The 25,585-nt window shown below is 44.3% G+C and overlaps 1 protein-coding gene across 1 annotated transcript in view; it reads left to right on the top strand.

The window, feature by feature from the left end:
- The window catches only part of LOC139581277 (vascular endothelial growth factor receptor kdr-like), an 81,278-nt gene extending 57,063 nt beyond the window's left edge, over positions 1–24,215 (top strand). Inside the window, exons 24-30 of the mRNA XM_071410854.1 lie at positions 412–523; positions 4,538–4,637; positions 10,734–10,839; positions 14,082–14,203; positions 15,315–15,393; positions 17,364–17,464; positions 21,847–24,215. Coding sequence (XP_071266955.1) covers positions 412–523; positions 4,538–4,637; positions 10,734–10,839; positions 14,082–14,203; positions 15,315–15,393; positions 17,364–17,464; positions 21,847–22,030 — 804 coding nt within the window. The 3' untranslated portion in view covers positions 22,031–24,215. The remainder of the gene's footprint in view (positions 1–411; positions 524–4,537; positions 4,638–10,733; positions 10,840–14,081; positions 14,204–15,314; positions 15,394–17,363; positions 17,465–21,846) is intronic.
- The last annotated feature ends 1,370 nt before the right edge of the window (positions 24,216–25,585 follow it).

Here is a 25,585-nt window from a genome sequence, read left to right as displayed (position 1 = left end):
GATTATCGCCTGTTGTGTGAGAGAGAGAGACATTCAAAAACACTCAGCTTGATGGAAAAGAACCAGAACACGTGTTCTGTTACTACCGGCTTGGCAAAAACAAAAGAGCGATCGAATAAATGCAGGAGATCTGGGAAATGCCAGATATTCTGGGCAGATTTCACTGTTTGTCTGAATATTTATTAAACGTGTCTGTCTACATAGACTAGAGGACGTTTGGTTGTTGAGGATGTTTGGTAGTACTATGCCATGAGGGCATTTACCCTACTTTACTCAACAAGCCCTTCTGCTTCTCCTCAGATGTGACAGGTTGGTTATTGATGGTATTGATGAGACAGCCAGTCACACAGGTGAGATGAGATATTCATTTAAAAGAGCTTTCGTCTCTTATCTCCATCTCTCCCCTCACAGGCCAGACTGCCCCTCAAGTGGATGGCGCCAGAGGCCATTTTTGATAAGATCTACACCACTCAGAGCGATGTGTGGTCCTTTGGAGTTCTGATGTGGGAGATCTTCTCTCTGGGTAAATATACATACCAGGAATGACTCACCATGCCTTGTAGTCCCTCAGACACATGCATACACACACACGATAACATACACACTATACACACACGTACACATGGATTTTGTGTTGTAGATATGTGGTAGTAGAGTAGGGGCCTGAGGGAACACACTTAATGTGTTGTGAAATCTGTTATGAATGTATTGTAATGTTTTTAAAATTGTATAACTGCCTTAATTTTGCTGGACCCCACCCAGGAAGAGTAGCTGCTGCCTTGGCAGGAACTAATGGTCATCCATAACAAATACAAATACAAAAACAAATACCTCACCTGACCTCCCCGTTAGCAGAATGAATGAGCAAAAATTAACAAACATCTGTGCACAGCCATTTGGAACAATACAGACTTATTCAATGCAAATTTCCTCTGTTGTGTAGGTCCTGAATCACGTCTACGAGGACTATTGTTTTAGGATTGTTAATGAAACTGCAAACATAGACTGCTTTGGTGCACACTTGATCTTTTCTGGCCTGTAATGGATTTCTATCAGAGAATTCTTATCACCCTATTTATGATTTTTTTATTACTCTGTAAAAATGTTACTGCTTATAATTTGTTTTTATCAAATAGTCACAAAATAGTTTGAAAAAAACTATTGTCTGTATAATTTTTTGCACACATAATCTTAAAGTTTTGCACACAGTATTCCTTCCAAAGGAGGGAGAGGTTTCTTTCTGTCATCAGCCAGCAAGGTTCAGCGAGGAGACGAGTCTCCAGTCAGCTAGCCAGGCGAGGCAAGGTGCCCCCAGCCATGCAGCTCCTCCAGATGCACTGGGTCATAACTGGCTTCTGCTACTGCGTAATTGTGCCTCTGGGACAAACAGGGGCGCATTGTCAGCTTGCGAAAACTATTTTCATGCTGCTCCTGCAAAAACATTAGTGAACTTGGACTGTGAATTCTATCACAGGCAAGGGCCATTAAAAAGAAAGAATACCTCCCATTTAAGCCGGCCGTTGCCTTCCCAGCTGGCAATGCAAACGCCGTGTATCCAAGCAGCCGATCAATGTAAATGTTTGCCCCTGCTGTGAAACCACTGACACCTTTAAAATACCATTGTATGTAGGTCCATGACTGTCTATGCACCGTGCACCTCACCCGACCAAGCTGTTCTATAGCAAGACTCCACATGACATATTGTATGCTCAAATGTCACCATAGGTAGCAAGGACAACATTCAGAGTAAATGTTACAAAAGTGTAAGGAAAGAACAGTACATCGATTCAGGGCTTGAGGATTCATTGGGCATCTACACTTCAACCTCTGCCATGAAGCCAATCATTTTCGAAGACTTCGGTCCAAAAGAAAGTGTGACATTTCAAATACCTCAAGACATGGGGGGCATTCAAACACTCGTTCTTTCTCTCTCTCTATTTCTCTCTCTTTCTTTCTCTCTCTCTCTCTCTTTCTTTCTCTCTCTCTTTCTTTCTTTCTCGCTCTCTTTCTTTCTCTCTTTCTCTCTCACTCTCCCGTAATCTTTCTCTGTCAGAACCACACACACAGAACTACATATACAGTGGGGAGAACAAGTATTTGATACACTGACAATTTTGCAGGTTTTCCTACTTACAAAGCATGTAGAGGTCTGTAATTTTTATCATAGGTACACTTCAACTGTGAGAGAAGGAATCTAAAACAAAAATCCAGAAAATCACATTGTATGATTTTTAATTAATTAATTTGCATTTTATTGCATGACATAAGTATTTGATACATCAGAAAAGCAGAACTGAATATTTGGTACAGAAACCTTAGTTTGCAATTACAGAGATCATACGTTTCCTGTAGTTCTTGACCAGGTTTGCACACACTGCAGCAGGGATTTTGGCCCACTCCTCCATACAGACCTTCTCCAGATCCTTCAGGTTTCGGGGCTGTCGCTGGGCAATACGGACTTTCGGCTCCCTCCAAAGATTTTCTATTGGGTTCAGGTCTGGAGACTGGCTAGGCCACTCCAGGACCTTGAGATGCTTCTTACGGAGCCACTCCTTAGTTGCCCTGGCTGTGTGTTTCGGGTCGTTGTCATGCTGGAAGACCCAGCCACGACCCATCTTCAATGCTCTTACTGAGGGAAGGAGGTTGTTGGTCAAGATCTCGCGATACATGGCCCCATCCATCCTCCCTTCAATACGGTGCAGTCGTCCTGTCCCCTTTGCAGAAAAGCATCCCCAAAGAATGATGTTTCCACCTCCATGCTTCACGGTTGGGATGGTGTTCTTGGGGTTGTACTCATCCTTCTATTCCTCCAAACACGGCGAGTGGAGTTTAGAGCAAAAAGCTCTATTTTTGTCTCATCAGACCACATGACCTTCTCCCATTCCTCCTCTGGATCATCCAGATGGTCATTGGCAAACTTCAGACGGGCCTGGACATGCGCTGGCTTGAGCAGGGGGACCTTGCGTGCGCTGCAGGATTTTAATCCATGACGGCGTAGTGTGTTACTAATGGTTTTCTTTGAGACTGTGGTCCCAGCTCTCTTCAGGTCATTGACCAGGTCCTGCCGTGTAGTTCTGGGCTGATCCCTCACATTCCTCATGATCATTGATGCCCCACGAGGTGAGATCTTGCATGGAGCCCCAGACCGAGGGTGATTGACCGTCATCTTGAACTTCTTCCATTTTCTAATAATTGTGCCAACAGTTGTTGCCTTCTCACCAAGCTGCTTGGCTATTGTCCTGTAGCCCATCCCAGCCTTGTACAGGTCTACAATTTATCCCTGATGTCCTTACACAGCTCTCTGGTCTTGGCCATTGTGGAGAGGTTGGAGTCTGTTTGATTGAGTGTGTGGACAGGTGTCTTTTATACAGGTAACGAGTTCAAACAGGTGCAGTTAATACAGGTAATGAGTGGAGAACAGGAGGGCTTCTTAAAGAAAAACTAACAGGTCTGTGAGAGCCGGAATTCTTACTGGTTGGTAGGTGATCAAATACTTATGTCATGCAATAAAATGCAAATTAATTACTTAAAAATCATACAATGTGATTTTCTGGATTTTTGTTTTAGATTCCGTCTCTCACAGTTGAAGTGTACCTATGATAAAAATGACAGACCTCTACATGCTTTGTAAGTAGGAAAACCTGCAAAATCGGCAGTGTATCAAATACTTGTTCTCCCCACTGTACCTTCAAAGAACCACTCACTCACACACACATCTGGGTGGTGTTAACATGGTCTCAGAAAGATAAATTAGGACACGAAAACAACTGCAAAAAAAATTCAAACACTCAAGTCTGGCAATCTGTTACAGATAGGTGTTTAGAGGTCAAAAGTTTGCTGCAGTCCCAAGGTGCTGGAACATGCATATCGCAACGTGACCCGCAGTCTAGCAGCTTGAGTTTTGCCTTGTGTTTTTGGATTTCACCGTCTTGTTAGTTTAGGTGCCAAACCTTCAACTACACTTCGGTTTCTGTGTTAGACGTGTTACGCAGTAATCTGCCTATTTACTTAGCATGTTCGGTTGATGTGATGGAGAGAAAGTATAACATGGCGTACTAGTAGATGTTACATCGTATCGACATAGTGCTCTGGAGCTTTCGATGCTATCTGATATTGTGTCAGGGATGTCAGTCGGGTACATGAAAATATTGGTTCATGAGTCTGGACATTTTTATGGATTAGATGGCGTGGGCAATATTTTCCAAAACCACAACTGGATTGGATATTCGATGCAAGTTGGCTTAGTCGTGTATTATTGTTTTCATTTCGGCTGAGCCAAGCATAAATTCAAATTATTCTAGAAAGAGTCTTACTTCAGCCCCAATAGTCCAATTAAATCATATTTCTGTCTCTAGATGTTATTCAGTGAATAATATCATTGTTGTCGTGAGGAGAGTCATGACATTGTCCATGTGCAAGGTCAATCAGTTGAAGTCTTAACTGACTGTTTATGAAGCTTTCTTGTCTAATCTGTGAAAAGTATCCGGGCCCTCTCTGTGTGGGAGATTGAAGTGTCTGATAATCCCCCACCCCCCAGGTGCCTCTCCGTATCCCGGCTTACACATCGACGAGGACTTCTGCTGCCGACTGAAGGAAGGGACCAGGATGAGAGCTCCGGAATACTCCTCCTCTGAAATGTAAGGATCAAGCGATCTTTGTTACTCCATTACTTAACATACAAACCCCAATCTCACCATCTAACTCAGGGCAAAAAAAAGAACACACTTGCAGTTTGAAGAGTGGCCCATGTCAGAAAGCTCTCTCACCTCTTGGCAGTGCATAATGCATCGAGCTCACTTGGCTCGTGAAACTTGTAAAGACCCCGACGCATGCCTCTAGTCCTCTCAACGTATCCCCCAACCTCTCCTGAGGGTAATTATCCACCAGGAACTCTTACTCAGGGCAACACATTAGAGGGCAGTAAAGAAAAGCCTCCCATATCGATATACTGGAGCTGAAAAGAGTGCTTGTATCTGCTCCTTCATTCGTCTGAATGAGTGACAGGGCTTGATAGGCATCATGGGTAATCCAGCTCTGAATGCGGAGGGGAGACAGGTGCTGCTGATTGGCAGTTTACCGAGGGGTGTGGTGGGCGGCGAGGTGCGGATCCGTTTTCAGACTGACATCGATGCGGTCGTAATTGAGCCCCACATTAAAGACTGTGGGAGTGGGGAGTGGCCAGGGGGTAGCCGGACACAGGGTAATGAGAGCAAGGAGCGGGAGACTCCCCTCCCTTGTCCACACAAGGGGGATCAGACGCAGGGCAGATGTGGACGGTGCTGCTGAAACAGAATATCTTTGGGGGAGTCTAGGGTGGTTTCTCCTGCCCCTGTGGTGTCAGTGCTGTTAGTCTAGCAGAGAGGTGGACTGAACAGGAGGAGCTGGGGTTGTTGCCTTTATGAGGTCACTGGACAGGGGGATCTGGGGTTGTTGTTGCCTTTATGAGGTGACTGGGTGGCTTCTCAGCAGGGAGGACTAAGTCCTGGGGTTCTCTCTCACTCACTGTCCCAGGCTATGGCACACGTCCGAGTTTACAGGGTTGCGGAGTAATGGATTACATGTAACAGATTTTCTTTTAAACTGCAGCTTTAATCTGTTACGTTACCAGCAAAAATATTGTATTCAGATTACAGATACTTTTGAAAACCTAGGTGATTACTTCTAGGATTACTTTTAAATTCAGAAAGGAACCTATGACACCTTTCTGTTTTTTCAATGACATTCAAATCAACATTGAAAAAAAGGGAAAATATTGGCCTCCCGAGTGGCACAGCGGTCTATGGCACTGCATTGCAGTGCTTGTAGTGTCACTACAGACCTGTGTTCGATCCCAGGCTGTGTCACAACCGGCCCGAGACCGGTAATCTCTTAGGTTGGCGCACAGTTGGGTTTGGCCGGGGGGTCTTTACTTGGCTCATCATGCTCTAGTGACTCCTTATGGCGGGTAGGACGCCTGCAGGCTGACTTCGATCGTCAGTTGAGCGGTGATTCCTCCGACACATTGCTGCAGCTGGCGGGCAGGTGTTAAGGAGCGCGGTTTGGCGGGTCACGGATGCATGACTCGACCTGTCCCGAGCCCGTTGGGGAGTTGCAGCGATGAGACAATAGCGTAATTGAAAAAGACAAACATTTTTGTTTGGTCCCCCTGAGCAAGTGTGACCACAAGTCAGAGACCTCTATGATGACTCACAAAATGCGTTTGATGGATCGAGTGAAAAGAGAAGGAATAGCCTTTTTTAGGCTAATGTCTTACGACTGATGTCGGCGTCCAAAGATTATACATACACTTTATACAACGCTTGGAGGTAAGGACGACAGCAGTGGTGTACACTCTTAGAAAAAGAAGATGCTCACGACAACCAAAAAGGGTCCTTCGACTGTCCCCACAGGAGAACCCTTTGAAGAACCCCTTTAGTTTTTTTTAGGTAGAACTCTTTTGGGGTTCCATGTACAACCCTTTCCACAGAAGGTTCTACATGGGACCCAAAAGAGTTCTACCTGGAACCAAAAAGGCTTCTCCTTTGGGGATAGCCGCAGAACCCTTTTGGAACCCTTTTTTCTAAGAGTGCAGCCGATACAGATATCCCTTATTATTGATATAGTATCTACACTTGAAGTCGGAAGTTTACATACACCTTAGCCAAATACATTTGAACTCAGTTTTTCACAATTCCTGACATTTAATCCTAGTAAATTGGAAATTTGGAAATTGCTCCCAAGGATGAACCAGACTTGTGGAGGTCTACAATTTTTTTTCTGAGGTCTTGGCGGATTTCTTTTGATTTCCCCATGATGTCAAGCAAAGAAGCACTGAGTTTGAAGGTAGGCCTTGAAATACATCCACAGGTACACCTCCAACAAACAATTGTTGGAAAAATGAGTAGATGTCCTAACCGACTTGCCAAAACTATAGTTTGTTAACAAGAAATTTGTGGAGTGGTTGAAAAACGAGTTTTAATGACTCCAACCTAAGTGTATGTAAACTTCTGACTTCAACTGTACATAGTGCAAAGATGTGGATCACTCTGCTACTCTCTCATTTAGCTATTTTTTGCGCCTTGCAAATTGTGGTTGTTGTGGATGGCTGTTCACAAAAGTGTATTTTAACCTAATGATGGTTGAATTCAAGAAGTTTAAGCTGCCTATCAATCATTGTTTTTGCGACCAGTGGACAGACAGTTGAAAATGTGCTTTTGCAACAGCTGCACAGTGCGGATCCCAGCCTGTGGAATCAAAGTTTGAGGGAGTTCCTCCCTTCTAAACTCCTTCGTGGTATTGTGCTCCACAGTGTCAACAACAAGTTTCATTTAAGAAGACCACGAGTGGGGCTTTTATTGCTCAATCTAATTCTTGCTGATATAATTTGTTTAATATCCATAGGCCTAATGGACAAATGCTCAAATTCGCACACTTTTGATAGACTTCAACAGCTGCAAATGATTGAGATATCGGTACTGCTCAAAGCATGCCACTCCATAAGAGCAGCATTTATTTTTCAACTTGAAGCAATGAGCCCAATCAGTCCTCCATGACAGGGTTTCCCAAACTCGGTCCTGGGCCCCCCTGGGTGCATATTTTATTTTTTTGCCCTAGCATAACACAGCTGATTTGAATTAACCAACTCATCATCAAGCTTTGATTATTTGAATCAGCTGTGTAGTGCTAGGGCAACAAAAAAAAGCATGCTCCTAGGGGATGCCCCAGGACTGAGTTTGGGAAACCTTGCTCCATGACAACAAAATCATAAACAACAGAGTAGTATAATTAGTCTTTAGTTTTTGGGTTATGCTCCGGTAAAACAATTTGGCTAATCTATATTTCCAGGTAGTGGCAGGTAAACTAGCAGTGAGAAAGTTAGGCCAGTAACCGAAAGGTCAGACCGCTAGTTAGAATCCCCAAGACAACAAGGTGAAAATAGGTCAATGTGCCTTTGAGCAAGGCACATAGCCTTAATTGCTCCAGGGCTGCCATTGATAATGTCAGCCCCTGGTTGTGACCCCACTCTCCGAGGGTGTCTCAGGGAGAGTGGAATATGCAAAAAATAAATAAAAAAAAGGCCAATTCACACGTGCTTTAATACACACTTGAACATGTGTGAAATAGTCGAAATATAAGCACGCCCCAAATCATTTTATTTATTATTTTATTTCCAATTCGTATTCTTGAAGATCAAGGTGTGTTAAATTAATTGGAATGACTGTAAATCTGAGAGACTTTGGTTTTTAATGTAAAGATATTACCTAGCTAATATATTATTATCTGTAGTAGAAAGCAATGGGTTAGAAGAAGCCTACATAACCAACCCATAAAATAACATGCAACATCCATTTAAGGCCAGCTATGTAAACTCTAACACTGATGTATCCCGCAATAGATGTTTTTCAATTGGTAATATTGCCTCTTATGGGGAAAGTAATCTAAAAGTAACTGAAAGTAATCAGATTATGTTACAGAGTTTTTGTCATCCAAAAATGACGTTACTAATTACTATTTTGAATATGTAACTAGCAACTGTAACGGATTACAGTTAGAAAGTAACGCACCCAACCCTGCGAGTTTTACAACCTACTCCCAACGGACCCCTCGCTCTCACACCCTGAGCACTGCTCTCAATCTATGTGTGTGTGTGTCTCTGTGCGTAGCGTTTGGTTTTAATTTGTGACAAAGCGTGGTGGAGTTAAACTCCCTCTGTCTTATTCATTTGGAAAGGATCAATCCTGTACTTATGTTTTATAACCCTTTACCACCGGGATGTCCAGAATGTTTAAAACATCTTGTGCCAACTGCAGCCAATTGAATGGATGTATCACGGAGACATGGGAGATGGTGATTAGAGTTGACCTGCAAAAATATGATCCAGACTGGAGTCTTAGAGCGTGGGGACTGGGAATAGAACTAAATAGCAGCTCTGTAGATCCAGTCAGACCCACTGGTGCCAAGTTCTCCTCTCTAAGATCCTTTCAATTCTGGTTCAAAGCAAAGTGCTCCATTGACCGAATTAAGATAGAGAGAGCAGATAACACTCTGCTAAGCTCATGCCAAGGAACCATGAACTACAACCTGCTGATATCAGTTTAAATGGAAACGCACGCACTCTATTGTACACACGGTACGCACTCTATTCTACAGGGGTAATACCCCCCTGTCTCCCACACTTCTCCTCAGAGCCTCCCAGGCCTGATGTTGATCATGTGTGTGGGAGCCTGGGATCCAGAGCCCCTGACCTTGACCCCAACCCCCCGTTATATGGATGATGAAAGGGGCCGTAGGGCCAGGCGATATGGGGTGGTAAATCTACCCTGCTGCTGCTGCACTGGCTCATCAGGAATGTGTCCCTCCGTTTAGAAGATTGGAAGGTCCACTTCCTCCATCAGCCTAACGGCGCTCCGATCTGATGCATCCTCATCAGAATGTGCAAGACGCTCCTCAAGACGCAGGAATCAAGAAAAACGGATGTCCACCTCCCAACGTCCCACAGCTTTCCTGCAGGGAAGAGAGAAGTGGACTTTGGAATTCGTACCACCACAATGGCCCCCCACGGCAGCGTATTCCCTAAAGAGACAGAAGAGGGGTGGAACCAATTTTTTCCCATTACGAAGCAGACAGGAAGCAGGGTTGAAATTGTGCTGTCTACAATGCTGTCTACATCCCCTCCTCTTGATTTGTTGGCCATGTGGGCCATGGTGGTCTACTCTGGGCTTCCATCCTGTCACTGAGGATGTTAGGAGTCCCTCCACCTGGCCAAGGACACTCATGAACATGGGAATCACAGCCCAGCCGCTTCCTCCAGCCAATCTCCACCGCACAGAGGGGAGAGGAGACGTCTTGCCAAGCCAAGGTCTAGGTGTCCTGAATACAAACACAGATGGAGAGGGCAAAAGGCGAGGGTATGGGGGAGGATCGAGGGCGTAATGGACCATCTGCTTTTTACTGTAATTTTCTCCAAACTCAAATTGACTCAATCTGGTGCCAATCAGAGGAACATAATGGAGCTAATGGGCACCTGGCTGTGTTTACGTAAGGGCCTCTGTGTTTGGGGGCCGCGCTCCATAGTATGAAGCGAGCTAGGGATTCATCAACACCCCGGCCGAGCTCGTTCACCACGTTGGCTATGGGGTTTGATTTAAACAGCAGCAGCGTCCGGCGCTCCGTCTCTGAATTCCTCCACGTCCGAGTCCGGCCATTATTACAGGCCACTGCTGCAGTGAAAACACAGCACATAACGGCCCTGAGTCTTCCCACATGGGCAGAGACGCTGACAGCTCGTCAAAGAGCTGAGGGGTGGGGGTTCCTAATGTTCACACCGAGACCTAGAGAACGAGATACAGCCCCAGAGACCAGATGATCGTTGGAAAATGAAATATTTGGTATATGAGTATTGTAGATGACAGTTGATTTGGGTGAATGCCAGCTACAGGTCATCTCTCGTGTCAGTCAGCGTCCACACACACACAGGGCCTGTCTGGTGGAGGAGGAGAGCATTGGGTTTCTATGAATGTCAAAACACTCCTGATTGTAAAAGATTGAGTATTGTTTGCCTTATGGTTAAATTTCTCAAGGCACTGCAGAGCGAAGCAAGTCTAGCAACCTATATGGATGTGAATACTTGCGATTATCATGTTATTACCATAATTTATTTGAGTTTAGCTCAACAGTATAGCTACACAGTGTGTCTTTGTTATTAATGTGCACTTGCGAGCCAGCATAATTACATTATGTGTATTTTTCCTCAGATACCAGACCATGTTGGACTGCTGGCAGGCTGAGCCAGGAGACCGGCCAACCTTCACTGAACTGGTGGAGAGACTAGGAGACCTGCTACAGGCCAGCGTACAGCAGGTAAGATCCCCATGGCTTTGTTCTATCATTCCTTCCACCCGTGAGGGTACCACTAATCTGAAATGAGTGACTAGGTGAAGGTGGTTGAACCCATGAAGGGTTAAGGTGTGTCACATGATGAAGACCAGGTTCAAGGTGACCTGGAGATCAGAGGTCAGCAGAGTTGTGGAAGGGCCTTGTTTCATCTAAGTGCTTAAGGCTTGTGGTGACGTACTGTTTTTCTTCTGACCAGTAAATGTCTGTAGCTGAGGCAAGAGCCAAAACAGTGTGGAGGAGAACATTTGTGGATGACGTATGCTCCTCACAGAGTAAAAGGGTTTAAGTAAGTCAAGTTTAGGCAAATAGCTCAAAACCACTTCCGTGGGGTAAGCTAAAACCCAGTGAAGTACTTGAGCCACATTGTCCTTACAAAACCACTTTTAACAATGAAATTAGTCCCTGGTTCTGGATGGTGACTCACACAAATTGCAACTATTCAGGCTCCTCTGAGTAAAGCACTACAGACTGGAGATGATGCGAAGGAGTCTGGCCCAGGGGGGTGCTCACGGGAACTTGGAGGGGAAGTCACACTCAACAACCCCCTTGGCTCCCTTTGAAAAAGTAGCTAGCGCGTAAGAGGAACCACACTTCAAAACTGTAGGAAAAACAACAGTAATACTAATATGATGCAATATCATACGCTCTGTATTAAGGTATTCACAATGTGGTCAATTTAGTGCAGCAGTAGTATATGTGGGAGGGAGGCTGTACATTTGGGGAGGATTTAACATTGGAGAACTTGAGCACAACGGTCATTTATGACAATGGAAACATCCCAAACCCAGCAGGGAATGAGGAGGATCACTTTTTATCGTAAAAACTGACAGATCGTCCTCAAAGGTCTGGAGGATTACAGATTTCACATTACCATCACTCCTCATCACCAGCCCCAACCACCAGCTGAAAGATGACCAGATTGAACACATCTAAATCATTTAGGCCATGAAACCATGACACAAAAACATAGTCTTGTGCTATACTTTCCTTCACTATCAATAAAGAAAGGGCTGCTTTTGTGGTAATGGAATGATTTTGACAATGAGGGATGGAATCAAGAGAGGGAGAAGGAAATTAGCGATTGTGAGTGCTGATGGAAAATTGGCTGTTTCCCCAGCGAGAACAAAACAATAGGTTCCCATCAAGTCCTTATAATGCCCAAAACTTTGAGTTTAAAAGACAGTTTAAAACAAAGTCACTGAGAGAATGGAAGAGACTTCCTCAGATATCTACAGCCATGCTCCCAGTTTCACCTCTCTCCCAGACATAAGGCCCAGGGCCCGGTTGCATAAAACACCCTAAGTTAGCTTTCATTTTAACTTAAAGTTTCCTTAAATTTAAGTCAGTTGCACAAAATATTGTAAGGTGCATTTCCCCCTTAAATGAAGTTAACAAGTTACGGGTGCTTCATTCAGAATGGAGGTGAATCTTGCTTTCCTCTGCCCTGGTTTCAAAAGGAAAACATCAACCAGCTAGCTAGTTAGCTAACAGTTAGCTACTTAGCTAAACAATGGAAGGTGCACTATCCATGGCTACAAAGCTATAGTAGCTGCGTAGATAGCTAGCTACTCTGTAAGTTCGCTTGATGTGCTAGAAAGTAATAGAAACAAGTTGAGAGAAAAAATCCCTACAAGAACATGCTTTATTATCTTCTGAATCAATTTGGTTATCCTGTCTTGATTGTAGAAGTACTTTTTTGCCATCTCACAAAATACATGCGATCTCAGGCCGTATCCATGGTAAACAGATACTCTTTCTGCCGTACATGCCTTGAAACTACCGTAAAACCCCTTAAGTATGCCCTTACCTAAGGAAATATTTGAGGGGCTCTATGCAACGTCATTAAACAATTCACTTAGGTAACACTTAAGATGTTTTATGCCTGTCGCAGCCGGCCGCGACCGGGAGGTCCGTGGGGCGACGCACAATTGGCCTAGCGTCGTCCGGGTTAGGGAGGGTTTGGCCGGTAGGGATATCCTTGTCCCATCGCGCACCAGCGACTCCTGTGGCGGGCCGGGCTAACCAAGGTTGCCAGGTGCACGGTGTTTCCTCCGACACATTGGTGCGGCTGGCTTCCGGGTTGGATGCGCGCTGTGTTAAGAAGGAGTGTGGCTTGGTTGGGTTGTGTTTCGGAGGACGCATGGCTTTCGACCTTCGCCTCTCCCGAGCCCGTACGGGAGTTGTAGCGATGAGACAAGATAGTAATTACTAACAATTGGATACCACGAAATTGGGGAGAAAAAAGAGGTAAAAAAAAATGTAAAAAAAAGATGTTTTATGCAACTGGGCCCAGGTCCAGATAGTTCATTAACTGCAGACAGAACCAGACACACACAGACAGGACTAAAATGAGACCAGACAGTGGTGGGGATAGTAAAGAGATGATAGCAGGCCAGACCTCCCATCAGAATAAAACCACAGAACTAAAACACTCTATAACATAACAGATCACTCTCGCTGAAAACCAACCTCATGGGAACCCATCCTGACAGTACAGAAAAGAGCTGAACAGGGAGGATTTCAACCCTTTCATTAATATAGGTCTGTTACATACAGACTAATTCCTTTACAGGCCAGTCAGCGATGTTGTCTCCACCAGCATCATCACCCCCTCCTCAGACATTCCACATTGGATTTATTAGGCATGACCTTGGTTTCTTTGGCAACATTCCCTGATAGTCCTGGATGGATTTTTGTGAAGCACACGAATAGTATCAAGCTCAAATCTCCCTAAGCTTCACACGCATGTGCTTTCCGTCATGCTATGATAGCAGTTAGCTAGGCCTCTAGTCTATGATAGCTGCTAGCTAGGCCTCTCGTCTATGATAGCAGTTAGCTAGGCCTCTGGTCTACGATAGCAGTTAGCTAGGCCTCTGGTCTATGATTGCAGTTAGCTAGGCCTCTGGTCTACGATAGCAGTTAGCTAGGCCTCTGGTCTATGATAGCTGCTAGCTAGGCCTTTGGTCTATGATAGCTGCTAGCTAGGCCTCTGGTCTATGATAGCTGCTAGCTAGGCCTTTGGTCTATGATAGCAGTTAGCTAGGCCTCTCGTCTATGATAGCAGTTACCTAGGCCTCTAGTCTATGATAGCTGCTAGCTAGGCCTCTGGTCTATGATAGCTGCTAGCTAGACCTCTCGTCTATGATAGCTGCAAGCTAGGCCTCTGGTCTGACATGTTGTGTTCTCTCCTCTTTCTGTCCATTCAGGAGGGAAAGCATTACATCCCTATAGCAGCCCTGCTGTCTAAGGAGGGAGACCCCTCCAATACGGCCCTGTCAGAGGAGACCAACACCAGGCCACTCTCTTACCGCGACTCAGGGAGCACCTGGTAAGAAGGATGAGTCTGTCAGCTGGCCAGTCGGTACACTACATTACCCAGCTATATTACCCTCAACCTAACAGAGAGATATTACCCTCAACCTAACACACAAGATCACACTCACACCTGTGGCTCACAACAGTATTGAATAAGGTTCTCACATTTATTGTATTGCAATTTAGGGCTCTAGTCAATCTGCATTGTGGAAGTTCAGCATTGCAGCGTGATTGAAATCTAAAGGCAATGTTCCCGCATTAGTGGAGACTGCATTCGCGGTAAACACTGCATAAGTCGGCTCAATGGGAAATTATCTTAACATTTCTATCACGCAATCTGTAACGCTTCAGCGATATACATATTGAAGAGCGCTTAGTTGAAGAATTCTGCCGTAAGTCTATGTACATTATATACCATTTAATAGAGAAATTTCAACAGTGAAATGTAATGTCTCCACGGGCATCTTGGCTTAATGGTAACGTTAATCTCTCTTTAAATCTGTGTTATATTTAACTGAACTGAGTGTTAAGATAACAACCAATCATTTCCCCACTCTTTATACAGTACATTGTCCAAAGCACACTCCATTTTCTTTACATATGCTTTGCTTGGCGGGTCAGGTACTTACTCTTAAAGAAGTGCAAGTAGATCTGCTTGAGGACAATGAAAGACCTGATAAAGATTGGGATGAGAACTATATACCCTGGCAGTCTGATGGTGAGGGAGCCCAAAGCATTGTGGCCCCTTCGAAGATTTTCCTCCCAAACCACAGACCCTGCACCAGGATACATGTCCACTTAAAATAATATTTGTTAAACCCTCGTATTTTCACAGGTCCTACGAGTGGGTTTATTGAGAATGTATTAAAATGCTTTAATGTCAGTTATCCCTTAAGCTGAATTAAGCAGTTATTTGATTCTCTCTCTGTGTTGGAAAGCCAAGAAAATAGGGTTTATTTTAAAAGATCAATTCCCCCGAGACTATGTAATTGTTGATTGAATTGATTATGTTCCCGATTATTGTGTTTTTTCAATGCTTTTTGGCGCCTGTGTAATCTTGGATTTCCCTGACTGGGACATTTTTCCTACATTAGGATCTGACTTTAGAAATTGTTTTCTTTCAGGAACATTAAGATCCGTCCAGCAAGTGTGAAGACCTTTGATGAGGTTACCATGGAGAACGGTTCTAACGACAACCATGAGGTGAATTAACCCATCACCCCTATCCCACTCTCACGCTGAACACCAAGTGACCCAAACCTCCCAGCAAACCGGGAACATTCCCAGAACATTAGCTAAGATTCCCATGAAGTTCTAGTTAGGGTTGTATCTAACATTAGCATGATAACATCCCAAAAACATTCAAAGAATGTTGGAATCGATCCAGGGTCTGTAGTGACACCTCTAGCACTGAGATGCAGTGCCTTAGACCGCTGCGCCACTCGGGAGCCGAGTGTTAATGTTTTCCCAGCAAACCAAAATTGGTTCTGTGAAAGTACCCAGAACATTCGTTAGGTTGCGGTAAATGTTCTCATAACACAACAACTGTCAAGTCGTGCTGATTATTATACAATGATTGTATAAAACATTCGCCTGATGTTGCAAGAACGTTCCCAGAACACATTTTATCTGTAATTTAAAAGTTTCCAGAATGTTTCATTAGGTTGTGGGAAGAGTCTGGTGGAAACATTGTGGGAACATCACAAAAGATATGTTCCCAAAACACAAAAAACTGTCCAGTGGTGTTGATAATTATAAACTCATAAAAAAAGGGTACCACATGAGGGAGGAGGACCCCTTCCCTGTAACGTACAGCGTTGAGATTGCCTGCAATGACAACAAGCTCAATCCGATGATGCTGTGACACACCGCCCCAGACCATGACGGACCCTCCACCTCCAAATCGATCCCGCTCCAGTGTACAGGCCTCGGTGTAACGCTCATTCCTTCGACGATAAACGCGAATCCGACCATCACCCCTAGTGAGACAAAACTGTGACTCGTCAGTGAAGAGCACTTTTTGCCAGTCCTGAATGGTCCAGCGACGGTGGGTTTGTGCCTATAGGCGACGTTGTTGCCGGTGATGTCCGGTGAGGACCTACAAGCCCTCAGTCCAGCCTCTCTCAGCCTATTGCGCACAGTCTGAGCACAGATGGAGGGATTGTGCATTCCTGGTGTAACTCGAGCAGTTGTTGTTGCCATCTTGTACCTGTCCCGCAGGTGTGATGTTCGGATGTACCGATCCTGTGCAGGTGTTGTTACATGTGGTATGCCACTGCGAGGACGATCAGCTGCCCGTCCTGTCTCCCTGTAGCGCTGTCTTAGGCGTCTCACAGTACGGATATTGCAATTTATTGCCCTGGCCACATCTGCAGTCCTCATGCCTCCTTGCAGCATGCCTAAGGCACATTCACACAGATGAGCAAGGACCTTGGGCATCTTTCTATTGGTGTTTTTCAGAGTCAGTAGAAAGGCCTCTTTAGTGTCCTAAGTTTTCATAACTGTGACCTTAATTGCCTACCGTCTGTAAGCTGTTAGTGTCTTATTAACGACCGTTCCACAGGTGCATGTTCATTAATTGTTTATGGTTCATTGAACAAGCATGGGAAACAGTGTTTAAACCCTTTACAATGAAGATCTGTGAAGTTATTTTGGATTTCTACGAATTATCTTTGAAAGACAGGATCCTGAAAAGGGGATGTTTCTTTTTTTGCTGAATTTACAATGTTTATTTTAGGTTGCAAAAAATATTCACCTGATGAAACATTATGGGAACCTTTAAAGAACAGATTAAATGTTTTTCTAGGAACGTTCTCGCAATATCGGGCGAATGTTTTATACAAACATTCTATGATCATCAGCAGACTGGAAAGTTTTTGCCTTATGAGAACATTTGCCGCGACCTAATGAATGTTCTGGGAACTTTCACAGAACCAATTTTGGTTTGCCGTGCTAACATGGTGATTTCTCTGAACCACGCGTACAGAGCTGCCCCGTTAGTAAGGTGTGAAACATCTGGCCTATAAGAATAGACATGTAAGACCATTTTGGTGGACTCTGACACTTTCTCTTCCTCTCTCTCATCCTTGTTTCTCCCTCTATCGCTCTCTCTCTCTTGCGCTCTCTCTCTATCCCTCTCTTTCCCATTTCCCTCCCTCTGTCTGCACGTGCAGGGGGGCCAGTCGGACAGTGGGATGGGCCTGTCGTCTGATGATATGAACACCCTGAAGCGCCTGGAGTCCTTGGCCCGACCGCTCAGCATCATGGCCCTGGCGTGAGTCCACATTATCCCTGTCACTGACAGCATCCAGAGACACAGGCTGAGGCAGAAAGAGGCAGAGGAGCCACATGCAGAGGCACTGGAGGCAGGGAGGGGTAGAGAAGCAGGATAAAGAGTTAGGGGAGGCAGAAAGTGCCAGGGGGAAAAGGAGAGGAAGGCCGCTGGCCCTGCCCTGGAAACCCACCTGCTGGCCTGGAATGTCGATGTTGGAATTGTCACACACACACACACTCATACACACACACACTCATACACACACACACACACAGTCCCTCTCACCCCCTTAACCTCAATGACTGGTCTTCACTTTTGTCAAAAGAAAGCGTGCTATAGCCCCAGCGAGACAAAGGACTTGGGGGGAGGAATATTGCCCCAAGGTGACAACCCAAACGACAGGGAACAAAAGCCCAGTGGAAGTGTGACTCAGTGCCTGGGTGGTTTAAGAGCACACACTAAAACTCGCTTTGGCGTTCGCCAAAAGGCTGCCCGGGCCTGATTGAGACGTCCTCCGACAGCTTACTTGTCAAGGTTCAGAGTAGAGGCAGTCTTTCATACGTCAATCAACCGCCATAGTTTGAGATGACATAAGAGGTTTGTGATACAGACTCTGTCCAGAGTCAATATAACAGATGTCGTCAGAACAACACTGTCATTGGTTGAGGAACAGTTGTGGACTCAGGTGTCTTATCGCCCTGGATGTTATCTGGTCTGGTATAAACAGACTGTGGTGTCTGAGGAAACGTCTACCATCGCCCTGCGTCTTTGAGGCTCCACTATGCAATGACCTGAGAGCTGATGTTCAGATAGAGAAAACATTCAATTATGCATGTACTGGACACCCACTGTCCAAGATCAGCCTGTACATTGTGTGGATGATTTAGGTCTGAGAGATTGTTTATCGTTTTGAATGTCGGCCAATCGCAGGGTTAATGTAGCAGGTCACACCCCTGGGCTCTCTCTCCTTACACTCTGGTCCTCAACATGCTCAGAGAACGAGCAGCGTTCAAGCTGAGTAAACAAGGGGATGCGTTCGGGTTATAGAGAGTTTACTCTCGTGATACAGCGAGCAACCACCCACTTTTACAGTTACTACCACTCCTTGTCATAACCCGTCGTACCTGTGGAATAGAGAGGAACCAGGGCTGAGGACGGGTTAGGCTGCAGATACTCTCCCAGCCATAAATGACACATTATCCATTGTGTACTTGAAGGAGCAGAATTGCGTGAAAAATAGATATATAGATCTTTCAAATGCCCAGCTCACAAACACCTCTTCCCTGGACAAAAAAAAAGATTAGTACGAATGCATATTCAAATGAGCAAGGACAGCTAACAAAGGATTTTTTTTTTTATGCAATAATCCTAAACTGACAGAAAGGGAGCGTGAAATAAAAGGGAGTTTGATATCATTTTTATGGGGCCGGCCGGTGGCTTTCACCACGATTAATGAAACTCTTCCGAACCCCAAATGAACATACCAGAAGGTGTTGGTTTGATTAAAAACATTCTGGATCCTCTCCCTCGGCAACCATTGTACCCTCCCAGCCACAATCCACCCCCACACACCCATCAACTCATTTACAGTGCTCCCCTCGTCTCTGTGCCCCTATGTGATGCACAACGCTGGGCAGAGAGCGACAAGACCACAACCTGTGAGCACAGCCACAGCCTTACCCATGTTGCCATGGCCGCTGCCATGGGAGAACCAGTCACCAGAGGTATACAGAGAATGATCTATTTATTGAGGGGAGAGAACCCTCACTGGGTCGCCGCTCGATCACTGTCACCTTTGCCCTTCTGGAGGTTTACAAGGGAGGGCTGTAGTAGCTCTCTCTCTCTCTCTCTCTCTCTCTCTCTCTCTCTGCTCTTTCTCTCTCTTTCTCTTCTCTCTCTCTCTCTCTCGATAGCGCTGTCTCTCTCTCTAGCGCTCTCTCTAGCGCTCTCTCTCTATAGCTCTCACTCTCTCTATAGCGCCCTCTCTTTCTCTATAGCTCTCTCTATGGCTTTCTCTGTAGCTCTCTCTGTAGCTCTCTCTATAGCTCTCTATATAGCTCTCTCTGTAGCTCTCTCTGTAGCTCTCACTATAGCTCTCTATATATATCTCTCACTCTCTGTAGCTCTCTCTGTAGCTCTCACTACAGCTCTGTCTATAGCTCTCTATATAGCTCTCTCTATAGTTTTCATTGTAGCTCTCACTATAGCTCTGTCTATAGCTCTCTATATAGCTCTCTCTATAGCTCTCTCTCTATATAGCTCTCTCTCTATATAGCTCTCTCTATAGCTCTCTCTATAGCTCTGTCTATAGCTCTCTCTATAGGTCTCTCTATAGCTCTCTCTCTATAGCACTCTCTCTATAGCTCTCACTATAGCTCTCTCTATAACTCTCTCTATAGCTCTGTCTATAGCTCTTTCTCTACAGCTCTTTCTCTCTATAGCTCTCACCATAGCTCTCTCTATAGCTCTCTCTATAGCGCTCACTCTCTCTATAGCTCTCTATAGCTCTCTCTATAGCTCTCACTATAGCTCTCACTATAGCTCTCTCTATAGCTCTCTCTATAGCTCTGTCTATAGCTCTCTCTATAGCTCTCTCTCTATAGCTCTCACTATAGCTCTCACTATAGCTATTTGTATAGCTCTCTCTATAGCTCTCACTATAGCTCTCACTATAGCTCTTACTATAGCTCTCTCTATAGCTCTCACTATAGCTCTCTATAGCTCTCTCTATAGCTCTCTTTATAGCTCTCTATAGCGCTCACTCTCTCTATAGCTCTCACTATAGCTCTCTCTATAGCTCTCACTAGCTCTCTCTATAGCTCTCACTATAGCTCTCTCTATAGCTCTCTCTATAGCTCTCTCTATAGCTCTCTCTCTATAGCTCTCACTATAGCTCTCTCTATAGCTCTCACTAGCTCTCTCTATAGCTCTCACTATAGCTCTCTCTATAGCTCTCTCTATAGCTCTCTCTATAGCTCTCTCTATAACTCTCTCTATAGCTCTCTCTATAGCTCTCTCTCTATAGCTCTCACTATAGCTCTCACTATAGCTCTCTCTATAGCTCTCTCTATAGCTCTCTTTATAGCTCTCTCTATAGATCTCACTATAGCTCTCTCTATAGCTCTCACTATAGCTCTCTCTATAGCTCTCTCTATAGCTCTCTCATTAGCTCTCACTATAACTCTCACTATAGCTCTCTATAGCTCTCTCTATAGCTCTCTCTATAGCGCTCACTCTCTCTATAGCTCTCACTATAGCTCTCTCTATAGCTCTCTCTATAGCTCTCACTATAGCTCTCACTATAGCTCTCTCATTAGCTCTCACTATAACTCTCTCTATCGCTCTCTCTATAGCTCTCTCTATAGCTCTCTCTATAGCTCTCTCATTAGCTCTCACTATAACTCTCTCTATCGCTCTCTCTATAGCTCTCACTATAGCTCTCACTATAGCTCTCTCTATAGCTCTCTCTATTCCTCTCTCTATAACTCTCTCTATAGCTCTCACTATAGCTCTCACTATAGCTCTCTCTATAGCTCTCTCTATCGTTCTCTCTATAGCTCTCTCTATAGCTCTCTATAGCTCTCTCTGTATAGCTCTCTCTATAGCTCTCTCTGTAGCTCTCTCTGTAGAGCTCCCTCTCTCTATAGCTCTATCTCTCTCTCTCTAGCTCTCTCTCTCCTTGTAGATGTGTGGAAATGCTTGGGATAGTATTGTTGTCAGTACTTGACTCGCCAATCTAACATTTACTGATCCATTCTAGAATATAATCATTGTAATACACCACCCTGTCATTTCACCACTCTCATAGTCAATGCAGCCAGTCAGTCATGCGATTTACCCCACTGAGAGCCGACCTTGGCCCCTGTGAGAGAGGTTCTGGAAACTCCTAGCAACCAGAAGACAATAGTAGTCAATTACTCATATTTGGAGCATTTACGGGAGTAGAAGAAGTCAACATCCGTGAGAGAGGCCAGAGAACGTGATTGATGATATGCTTTATGAACAATTACCATGGAAATGCATTATTGTTATATTTTTGTATTTTACGGATCCCCATTAGTTCCTGCCAAGGCAGCAGCTAAGTCAATTATATTTTACTGAGTCTGTTATTAACCATGTATGTGCTGTTTTTCTCTCTGTCTCTCTCTCTGTCTCTCTCTCTGTCTCGCTGTCTGTCTCTGTCTCTCTCTCTGTCTCTTTCTCTCTGTCTCTCTGTCTCTCTGTCTCTCTGTCTGTCTGTCTGTCTGTCTGTCTGTCTGTCTGTCTGTCTGTCTGTCTGTCTGTCTGTCTGTCTGTCTGTCTGTCTGTCTGTCTGTCTGTCTGTCTGTCTGTCTGTCTCTCTCTCTCTCTCTCTCTCGTTGCATCTCTCTCTCTCTCTCCAGGATGAAGGCAGTGAGTAGGAGTAAGGAGTCGGTGCTGACTGAGGGAGAGAAGGACAAGTACCCTCATCCTGTCTCCTCTCTGGACTTCACCCTGGACGACTCGTCCCTGGAGCCCGGTCTGGAGTGCCACAGCCCGCCCCCTGACTACAGCTATGTAGTGCGCTACTCCACCCCACCTGTGTAGCCCCACGCCGTCGCCGTGGCAGACGCCCCTCCGTCCACCCTCCGCCCCAGGGAGAATCTATCTGACTAAATGCCTCGAGGCCTTTCCTTTGTTCTCCTCTGTTCTGACTCTGTCTCCGGGCCTCACAGCGCACTGTAAAATGGCTGCTGCCTCCCTCTTTTTAACTTCTTCCATTTCTCCTCCTCCCCGAGGCTTGAGAGAGAGACACGTTTGAGACGCTTTATTACAACGTGAGATCTGTTACTTAGGGACACTCTGAGACAACTTACTGTAGATCTGCACTTAGCCTGCCTGCTTCCCATCAGCCCACTCTGCAGGAAGGAGGAAGAAGAGCCTGCCCTCTTCTGTAAAGTTCTCAGCCTGACCCAGAGGTTCGCCTATGTACTGCTGGCCTTCTCCATAGCTCACTCTGATAGCCACACATACAGCTACCTATAGAAAGATCCCTATAGACTTCTGTAGACCTATAGACAGCCTCAGGTATTCCTATAATCCACTGTGAACAACACCAAGAAGCACAACCGATTCCAGACTTGTAACGAATGACAGTCCCATGAAATGTATTATTGGCATTTTATACTGTAGTGTAAATGAAAAATGTGTTACCATGGGGATACAAAATGTAGATGAGAAGGAAATAAGATGGGAGAATTAGGGTGTTTTCATTGATACTATTTTATTTCTGTACAAATATTTTATAGAATTGAAAACTGGAAAGTAATGTGCTATTTTATTTTATTATGTAATGATTATTGATATACGGTTGACGAAATATTTGTGTCACAAAGTTGATCTTTTCAAGCATATTCCTCAGGTTGACTTGAGCTAAAGCTCCTGATTTAAAAAAAGAGCCTGTCAGACAGATTACAGGAACAGTTTGTGAATAATCGAATGTGCCCGTCTGAAAAGATTTTTCACTTGAGTACTCCAATCTCCAGTATTCCCAGTCAACATGTTGTTGTTTGGAATCTTTTTCCCCTTCAACTCAGATGGAGAGACACATGGGTTGACAGGGTTGTCTACAGTAGATGGATATGGCCCATAGTCCCTTAGGCTCAGTCTGAGTAGTAATAGCTTAAACAGCCAATAGAATCCCAGCTCCCAGCGTCTCTGAATGGGGTCAAGGCATGAAGAGGACAGGAGAGGGCAGAACAGAGAGGAAGACCACACTGCTTTGGATTTAATACTATATCTAAACCGTGAAGCCATTTGAAATGAAAAGTTATATTTGGATTCCTTCCCCTATCCCGATATGGGACTAACTCTGTGTATTATTGTTATGGCCGAGTGGAAAAAGGGAAATTGGATGATACGAGAGAGACTGGTTTATTTGTATGTGTACAAAGCTAGTTAAAAACATGAGCTTGGGTTACAATTTCATATGAAGAGTGTCTATGAAAGCACCAGTGAAATAAACAATGCATATTTATTTAGGTTTATATTCTACAATGTCACTTATTAATTTCACACTGAAGATTTAACCAAAGGATTTGTACCCGCTGCCTCCTTGACAACCCGATATGTAACATTCCAGTATTTAATTCCAGATGTATATTCCGTTTGCACTGCTGAATACACTATAATTACATTAGTAAAGATGAAGGAATGTACTGTTTGTAAGCAGGAATGTTTGTAATGGAAATCTTCTGTTACTGATGCATTTTGTTGTGCTAAAAGTGTGACTAAAGCTTGCAGGGCAGGCTCCAGGAATCCTCCTTGTTATCACCAGGCTGGTCACTATACTGGTGACTCCTTTAGCACGTTTAGCCTACGTACTTGCCTTTAAAACAAGGCTGAAAAAGATCAGGATGAAGAGTCTAAAGGTTTGGATAATTCAAAATGTTTGGTTCAATCAAAATTCCAGTCACTCCAGCTAGTGTTTCGTTACACATATGAGAGAGGGAATAGCTTGTGTGTGTAAACTGCTAGATAATATTTTGCCGCACAATACGTAATTCTATAAGATTTATTATGAATGCTGTCTCTACACCCTTAAATACTGCCAAATGATGTTTGTATTGTTAATGTGGACTGATTGGGTCTTGTGTCCATTGTGGAGGAAAAAAGTGTATGCACTGATTTTGTTTTCGATCAAATATAGATTTTTGTACTCTAAATGTATTTGTGTTATTAACTAAGCATAAGAAGTGAATAAATGAATAAAGATCGATATATTTATGCATTACTTCTAGTCCAGAGATATTTTTTGCTAGTTGCTGAAGTTGCTAACATTGATTAATATATCAACCCTCAGCTTTCTCTAGGACATTCTACCGTTTTCTACCCTCTGAAGTCCTGGCACCAGGTCATCAACACTATTTGAGCACCTAGCACAACGGTACAGACTCTAAAAATGTGTGTAGCACAACTTGTCTCTGGCTGGGAATGTGGGGATGGGTGAGGCGTGTGTCCACCGTTGGTGTGTGTCATCAGTAGGCTACTCTCCCCTCGTCCTGCTCCATGGACCAGCGAGACACACTTCCTGAGCGAGGCAAAATGTGCCTGTCACCGGGACAATGCCCCTCGAAGCGGGAAAGGAAGGGGCCCTTAATCATCCTGGTACGTCACCACGCAGGGGGCTTCCCCCCCGACCCATGTTACTGGCACAGGGTGTGTCCACTGGGAACGCCATGCAGAACAGGTTGGGCTCTCCACTGTCTCCGCTCATCACTCTGGAGATTCACTGTGTTTACAGATAGGTGATCGAGAATGCTTAACAAAAACACTCCTGATGTACAGGACCAACGGAGTGAATAATTGAAGTCTCAAGCCAAGCAGTTCAGCTCTGATGTAAACTGATTCTGGAAAATAGAGTGTAAACAAACATAGAAGCATGTTGGGGGTTAGGGACCTTAACACATCAGGGTTTGCGTATTTACGCACACACCTAGTACAGATGTAGGATCTTAATTTGATCAGGAAATGCAAAAGTTTTCAAAAGCTTCTAAAGTTTGTCATTTTCACTTTTAAATTTCAGACTTGATTTGCCCAAACAAAAACTGTATCAAACCCTACAAAAATGTCCATGAATTATAATTTACGTAATAGTTCACATTTCCTATTACTGTGTGATTATTTTCCTGCTGTAACAAACTGGCTCAAATTAAGATCATACATCTGTAGTTTTCCACAGACAGACACAAGCAGGAAAACCTCCCTGGGCCTTTCTTCAGGGCTGGTCACCGGACAGACAATGCCTCTTTTGTGAGTACTAAGCAGTCAGAAATTCTGAGTAAGGTCAAATAGGAATCTCCTAAGACAATTGACATTGCAAAAACTGCATTTGAAGCTAATAATGTGCAGAATATTGAAAAAATATTATCATAATGTGCACTGTACAGTATGGATATGGAAGTTGTATTGTGTTAATTCAAAATATACGACAAACCAATTCCTTTAACATGCATCCATGATCCTTGGATGGCACTATAATACAGGCAGAATTCAATGTGACACCATTGCTGCAATAAGCTAAAGTGCCTTTGGAAAGTATTCAGACCCCTTGAATTTTTCCACAGTTTCATACATTACAGCCTTATTCTAAAATTGCTTAAA

Source organism: Salvelinus alpinus, chromosome 7, assembly GCF_045679555.1.
Source record: "Salvelinus alpinus chromosome 7, SLU_Salpinus.1, whole genome shotgun sequence".
NCBI classification, from domain to species: Eukaryota; Metazoa; Chordata; class Actinopteri; order Salmoniformes; family Salmonidae; genus Salvelinus; species Salvelinus alpinus.
Note: the sequence above shows the minus strand (reverse complement) of the source record. Positions and strands in the feature narration are given on the sequence as shown.